This window comes from Lucilia sericata, unplaced genomic scaffold (assembly GCF_015586225.1).
Source record: "Lucilia sericata isolate MDLA Ls3-8-SP2 unplaced genomic scaffold, ASM1558622v1 Contig002339F_arrow, whole genome shotgun sequence".
Lineage (NCBI taxonomy): Eukaryota > Metazoa > Arthropoda > Insecta > Diptera > Calliphoridae > Lucilia > Lucilia sericata.
Genome location: NW_023996151.1, coordinates 23,220 through 31,375, shown reverse-complemented (window position 1 = coordinate 31,375; position 8,156 = coordinate 23,220). Strand labels below are relative to the sequence as shown.

Here is an 8,156-nt window from a genome sequence, read left to right as displayed (position 1 = left end):
CATAACTAGGACTGAACTAGAACAGAACTAGAACAGAACTAGAACAGAACTAGAACAGAACTAGAACAGAACTAGAACAGAACTAGAACAGAACTAGAACAGAACTAGAACAGAACTAGAACAGAACTAGAACAGAACTAGAAAACAGAACTAGAACAGAACTAGAACAGAACTAGAACAGAACTAGAACAGAACTAGAACAGAACTAGAACAGAACTAGAACAGAACTAGAACAGAACTAGAACAGAACTAGAACAGACTAGAACAGAACTAGAACAGAACTAGAACAGAACTAGAACAGAACTAGAACAGAACTAGAACAGAACTAGAACGAACTAGAACAGAACTAGAACAGAACTAGAACAGAACTAGAACAGAACTAGAACTAGAACAGAACTAGAACAAAACTAGAACAGAACTAGAACAGAACTAGAACAGAACTAGAACAGAACTAGAACAGAACTAGAACAGAACTAGAACAGAACTAGAACAGAACTAGAACAGAACTAGAACAGAACTAGAACAGAACTAGAACAGAACTAGAACAGAACAGAACTAGAACAGAACTAGAACAGAACTAGAACAGAACTAGAACAGAACTAGAACAGAACTAGAACAGAACTAGAACAGTACTAGAACAGAACTAAAACAGAACTAGAACAGAACTAGAACAGAACTAGAACAGAACTAGAACAGAACTAGAAACTGAACTAGAACAGAACTAGAACAGAACTAGAACAGAACTAGAACAGAACTAGAACAGAACTAGAACAGAACTAGAACAGAACTAGAACAGAACTAGAACAGAACTAGAACAGAACTAGAACAGAACTAGAACAGAACTAGAACAGAACTAGAACAGAACTAGAACAGAACTAGAACAGAACTAGAACAGAACTAGAACAGAACTAGAACAGAACTAGAACAGAACTAGAACAGAACTAGAACAGAACAGAACAGAAACTAGAACAGAACTAGAACAGAACTAGACAGACAGAACTTTTTTAGAACTAGAATCTAGAACAGAACTAGAACAGAACTAGAACTAGAAAGAACTAGAACAGAACTAGAACAGAAACTAGAACAGAACTAGACAGAACTAGAACAGAACTAGAACAGAACTAGAACAGAACTAGAACAGAACTAGAACAGAACTAGAACTAGAACTAGAACTAGCACAGAACTAGAACAGAACTAGAACAGAACAGAACCGAAACTAGAACAGAACTAGAACAGAACTAGAACAGAACTAGAACAGAACTAGAACAGAACTAGAACAGAACTAGAAACAGAACTAGAACAGAACTAGAACAGAACTAGAACAGAACTAGAACAGAACTAGATACAGAACTAGAACAGAACTAGAACAGAACTAGAACAGAACTAGAACAGAACTAGAACAGAACTAGAACTTAGAACAGAACTAGAACAGAACTAGAACAGAACTAGAACAGAACCTAGAACAGAACTAGAACAGATCTAGAACAGAACTAGAACAGAACTAGAACAGATCTAGAACAGAAACTATAACAAAAGTAGAACACAACTAGAACGGAACTAGAAGAGAACCAGAACAGAACATAACTAGAACACAACTAGAGCAGAACTAGAACAAAACTAGAACAGAAATAATAGAACTGAACTAATGCTTATTTAGCCTATACTGCAGACTACAGTCTAGTCTATAGTCTGAATTAAATATCTGGAAAATTTACTAATTTTATAATTCTGCCCTTAGGACCTTTTACAACTCAACACAAAATTTTAATTCTATTTGTTCACACACAGAAAAAAAAACGAAACTATTGTCCCCCATGTACTTGTACTTCAGCAACATTTTAGGCAATTTTATTGCATTTTAAAACTAGACTAGTTTTTGGCTATAGTCGTTTCGAGGTTTTCATCATCAAGCCATGGTATTTAAATGTCTCTAGATAAATGAGTATCAGTGTAGCACTAACCAACATATGACTGCTGTTGGTTTTCCCATTCATTAAAATTTTTTAGTGGAAAATTGTTGAGCGTATAACAATAGCTGCAGCAGCAGTGGAAACACCACCTACTGCAATCATAACAAATAGCCAGACCATCTGTATCCATGTAGACTTTGTAATTGTGGTGATGATTTGATGTCTGTTGATGATGTTGTTTTAATGCATGTTTTTGTTTCTCTTACAATTGGTTGGTCATGAAATGTAAAATCAAAATTGGTTCAAGTTGAACTTCAAATTCATTTTTGTTACCTAAGGCCACAGTATAAATTAAATTATGATGATTTTTTAAAGGTTTTGTTTTTGATGAACTTTTAGGTGTAGGTTTAAATAAAATTTATTGAAGGTAGTGGGTATTTCATGAGACTGAAGTTAATTGCTAAAACTTGTTCATGGATAACAAAAGATAATTTCCCCTAACTGTAGGCAGCAGTTTAAATTATAAAATATTTTATAAAATTAAATCCTAACAGTATACTACATATATAAAGCCTTGAAATATGCTTTCATTTTTATATTTCACACCCTTTTTATTCATATAGCCAATTTATTAAACTCAATATTTTTTTAGGTTTCCGCTTCCGGTAAAGGTGTCTTGATTACTGGCTGTGAAGCTCCCATTGCTTGGTATTTGGCTAAAAAATTAGATGATTTGGGCTTTACTGTTTACGCCGGTTTCAACACCCCCATCGAAGATTCTGATGAAGCTAAAATTTTAAAAGAAGAAACTTCCGGTCGCATGAAATGCATTTACCTCGATGTTACCTCAGAAAAAAACTGTAAGTTTTATATAAATATACCAAAAAAGCTTTATATTTTTATTAAACTTTTGAACCTTAATAGCTTTTGGAAGCCGCCTTGTTTGTCTCCGAACATTTGCCACACAATTCTCATGGTGTCCCCGCTAAAGGTTTGTGGGCTTTGATTCATTGTGCCCACTGGGTGGCTTTGGGTGAATTGGAATGGATTCCATTTGCTGTATTGCGCAAGTCTTTGGATTTGAATTTGCTAGGTATGTGTATAGGAAAAACTTGTATAGTTAAAGCTTTTTGGTAAAGTTTTATTTGAATAAGTTCTAATCATTTGTAATTTTTCCAACAGGTGCCGCTCGTTTGACTCAATTGATGTTGCCATTGTTGCGTGGTGGTCACGGTCGTGTTGTTTTCATGACTTCTGGTAAGTTTTGTAATTAGACTACACTTTTGCTAGAACAAGAACAAAACTAGAACAAAACTAGAAAAAAGCTAGAACAGAACTAGAACAGAACTAGAACCAGAACTAGAACAGAACTAGAACAGAACTAGAACAGAACTAGAACAGAACTAGAACAGAACTAGAACAGAACTAGAACAGAACTAGAACAGAACTAGAACAGAACTAGAACAGAACTAGAACAGAACTAGAACAGAACTAGAACAGAACTAGAACAGAACTAGAACAGAACTAGAACAGAACTAGAACAGAACTAGAACAGAACTAGAAACTAGACTAGAACAGAACTAGAACAGAACTAGAACAGAACTAGAACAGAACTAGAACAGAACAGAACTAGAACAGAACTAGAACAGAACTAGAAAGAACTAGAACAGAACTAGAACAGAACTAGAACAGAACTAGAACAGAACTAGAACAGAACTAGAACAGAACTAGAACAGAACTAGAACAGAACTAGAACAGAACTAGAACAGAACTAGAACAGAACTAGAACAGAACTAGAAACAGAACTAGAACAGAACTAGAACAGAACTAGAACAGAACTAGAACAGAACTAGAACAGAACTAGAACAGAACTAGAACAGAACTAGAACAGAACTAGAACAGAACTAGAACAGAACTAGAACAGAACTAGAACAGAACTAGAACAGAACTAGAACAGAACTAGAACAGAACTAGAACAGAACTAGAACAGAACTAGAACAGAACTAGAACAGAACTAGAACAGAACTAGAACAGAACTAGAACAGAACTAGAACAGAACTAGAACTAGAGCAGAACTGGAACAGAGCAGAAGTAGAAACTAGAAATGTATTTGGAAGAGAGCTAAACTAGAATATAACAACATTTTATTGTAGCCCCTATAACTAGGCAATGAATTTTAATATTTCAATTATTATTTTTATTTATTTCTCTTTTTGCTGTTTCTAATTTGTTGTTTTTTTTCTACTTTGAAATTCTTTTAAAGGTCTCAACAAAATCCCTGCACCTGTACGTGGTATTCAATGTGCCACCCAAGCTGCTATTGAATCATTTGCTGGTTGTTTGCGCCAAGAAATGCGTCCACGTGGTGTTGATGTCTCTGTTGTGTCTTCTAGTGAATTTGCTCCTGGTAATGGTTGGCTTAATGAAACCGATCTACGTGAACAGGTAAATAACAAAGAACAAATAAAATATGGAAGTTATTTTTATTAAAATTAGTAACTTTTAAAGACTAAAGAAACCACCAGCATATGGCTGCAGCTAGTTGCTAGGTATTTAATTACAAACTTGATAGATAAAGTATTTAGAAAAAAATTCCAGGTATAACAATGGCTAATGGATGGAAAAGAGAATAGAAAAATATGTGTGTTTTTAAAAGAGTTTACATTACAAGGTCATCTTCATAATTAACTTTGTAGAAAACCAAATGATAAACAATGTTAGAAAACTTGGGCATAAATGCCAACACAGCAGCACAAATACATTCCATGGTAACGTGGGATTTAGTAGACATGCATGTTCTGGCTTTAAGGCGGTATAAACTAAAGAGATTGTGGTCTACAGCATACTCATGTTCTATATTCTAGCCATGGTGTTAAATTCTCATTATAATGTCTGGCAGAACAAATAAGGAAACTTTTTTGTCTTTATTTCTTTTTTTTTATAGTTTTAGTTTATTATGAACTTTTTATGGAAGAATTAAACAACCTTTTAGCTCATATGTTACATTTAAAAATGGCTTGAACAAATGAATATTAAATATTGAAAGCCTAACAGTAGCATACTTTAAGGGGTTTGAAGACAATTAAAAATTCTTAACACAACTGTTAGTAAATGGTAATTATAAAGCAAATATGTTATGCTTATAGTAGCAGACCTAATTAAGATTTATTTACAAATATTTATAAAACATTTAGTTAATGATGTTTTTATTAGCATAACCTTAGGCTAATATACATATGTATATAGTTGTTTAGATTGATTTGTGGTTAATTAAGGAACTACACGCAAGTTCGTCAAGTTTTGAAAATCCCGCAATTTTGAAACAGTACTAATCATGTGTAAAATGGAAATTTGTGTAGGAAGCAATGTCTGAACAAATCTTGTTTGCATTTAAGTAAGTTCAGTTCTAGTTCAGTTCTAGCTCAGTTCAAGTTCAGTTGTAGTTCAGTTCTAGTTCAGTTCTAGTTCAGTTCTAGTTCAGTTCTAGTTCAGTTCTAGTTCAGTTCTAGTTCAGTTCTAGTTCAGTTCTAGTTCAGTTCTAGTTCAGTCAGTTCAGTTCAGTTCTAGTTCAGTTCTAGTTCAGTTCTAGTTCAGTTCTAGTTCAGTTCTAGTTCAGTTCTAGTTCAGTTCTAGTTCTAGTTCAGTTCTAGTTGTTCAGTTCTAGTTCAGTTCTAGTTCAGTTCTAGTTCAGTTCTAGTTCAGTTCTAGTTAGTTCAGTTCTAGTTCAGTTCTAGTTCAGTTCTAGTTCAGTTCTAGTTCAGTTCTAGTTCAGTTTCTAGTTCAGTTCTAGTTCTGTTCTAGTTCTGTTCTAGTTCTGTTCTAGTTCTGTTCTAGTTCTGTTCTAGTTCTGTTCTAGTTCTGTTCTAGTTCTGTTCTAGTTCTGTTCTAGTTCTGTTCTAGTCTGTTCTAGTTCTGTTCTAGTTCTGTTCTAGTTCTGTTCTAGTTCTGTTCTAGTCTGTTCTAGTTCTGTTCTAGTTCTGTTCTAGTTCTGTTCTAGTTCTGTTCTAGTTCTGTTCTAGTTCTGTTCTAGTTCTGTTCTAGTTCTGTTCTAGTTCTGTTCTAGTTCTGTTTTAGTTCTGTTCTAGTTCTGTTCTAGTTCAGGTTTCACTTCTAGTTCAGTTCTGTTCTAGTTCTGTTCTAGTTCTGTTCTAGTTCTGTTCTAGTTCAGTTCTAGTTCTGTTTTAGTTCTGTTCTAGTTCTGTTTTAGTTCTGTTCTAGTTCTGTTCTAGTTCTATTCTAGTTCTGTTCTAGTTCTGCTCTAGTTCAGTTCTAGTTCTGTTCTAGTTCTGTTCTAGTTCTATTCTAGTTCTGTTCTAGTTCTGTTCTAGTTCTGTTCTAGTTCTGTTCTAGTTCTGTTCTAGTTCTGTTCTAGTTCTGTTCTAGTTCTGTTCTAGTTCTGTTCTAGTTCTGTTCTAGTTCTGTTCTAGTTCTGTTCTAGTTCTGTTCTAGTTCTGTTCTAGTTCCAGTTCTGTTCAGTTCTGTTCTAGTTCTGTTCTAGTTCTGTTTTAGTTCTGTTCTAGTTATATTGCAGTTCTGTTCTAGTTCTGTTCTTGTTCTATTCTAGTTTTATTGCAGTTCTGTTCTAGTTCTGTTGAGGTTCTATTCCAGTTCTGTTCTACATTACTTTTAGTTCGCTTTCTTTATATTTTCTTTTATGAACCAGTTTTCTTAAAATACAATAAAAACAAAGGGATTAAACTTATACTTAAAACATTGTTTACTGCTTACATTACGGGGTTTCTTAATATAAATAAAACTTTAGCATAACTCAAGGCGAAAAAGTATTTACTCTATTTCTGTTTACATTATTATTGTGTTTAATACCTTTGTTATATTAACTTTATTTAATTTCTTATTTGTCTTTTTTATTCCATTTGCAGGCTAAAGAAATGTGGTCGCAATTAACCTACGAACAAAAGAAAACTTATGGTGAGGATTATTATGAAGCTGCCATGACAGCTGTCGAAAAATATTCCAGAGAAGTAAGTATCTGCTAAAGCGAATATAATAACAAACATATTAAGGATTTATTTAATGCCATAACATTTTATTTTATTTATTTCAACAGGCTGCCGATATTCAACCCACTTTGCGTGTCTTAATTGATGCTGTCACCCGCACCTTCCCCATGGCCCGTTACACACCAGTTACCCCCCAAGGAAAAGATACAAATCTTTATGGCAGATCATTTGGCTCCATCTTTGTACGAAATGTTATTTGGTGTGCCCAGGAAATAGATTGGGACGAGGCTGCCGTCTAACGCTTTGAATTTGAAAAGTCAACCAAGAGAACAATGTAAATGTAGAAATTAGAAAGCAACATTTTGTTTGGAAAATTTTTATGTTTTGTATACGAGAGTAAAAAAAAAAATAATAGCATTTTTAATTAGCATTTATGCCAGTAAAATATTTTTTTGTTTTTTTAACGATTTTATTTACTTTTTTTAATTTATTAAGTTTTGTTTTTACTTAATTTTTAAAACTTTTTGTTATATTTTTCTTTCTAATTTTTAAAATAAATTAAATAAAACTTATTCTTAACAATAATTTTAAATAAAAACTCGGAAACTGTGTAATTTTTTTGAAATTGTTAAGTGGATTTAACTACATATGCATTTACCCCCGAAACGTATGCTATAGTATTTCGAAATTGTTCCCTAATCTTGCAAATACCATCAAATATTTCACAACCAATAATAAAACAACAAAAACTTATGAAATAATTGTAAAAATTCATAAATATTTAAAGACTTAAGTGCTGGCTGTTTATTGGCCACTTGCTACAGCTGCTCTTCTTAAAACATATTCAACAAAAATGCATAACGAAGGTGGCTGTAGCTGAGGAAGTAGTTTCCAAAATGTGACTGTTGTTTTGCACTTAAAATGATTATAGTATTATTAATGCATCAGACAAGTGCTGCATAGTATTATCTTTCAAAAAATGTCTCGTTTTATAATATAAACCCAACTAAAGCCGTTTAGTATGCTTTGTCATTCTTGGTTTTTAGTGCGACTTCGTTCGTTTGCATATTTTCAGGCAAATATCTTGTATATATATATTTTAAGTATATTTTATTCGGTTACCTTGTGCGGTTTCTTGTCTAACAGAATTCACCTTTATTAAAATTGATTTTAAAGTGCAAGAAAAATATTTTACTTTTTCACAAATAAAATTGTATAAAATATTCAACAAGTTTCTTATTTTTATTTTTCAAACAAATTTTTCTATCAAAAGTTTTTGGGGTTT

At 32.9% G+C, this 8,156-nt stretch overlaps 1 protein-coding gene across 1 annotated transcript; it reads left to right on the top strand.

Moving 5' to 3' along the window:
* The first annotated feature begins 2,528 nt into the window (after positions 1-2,528).
* Positions 2,529-7,312, top strand: LOC119613828 (D-beta-hydroxybutyrate dehydrogenase, mitochondrial). Its single transcript, XM_037969884.1, is given in 7 exon segments — positions 2,529-2,770; positions 2,835-3,003; positions 3,093-3,167; positions 4,174-4,355; positions 6,791-6,892; positions 6,979-7,062; positions 7,064-7,312. Coding segments are annotated over 7 exon segments (717 nt in total). The 5' UTR covers positions 2,529-2,749; the 3' UTR covers positions 7,148-7,312.
* The last annotated feature ends 844 nt before the right edge of the window (positions 7,313-8,156 follow it).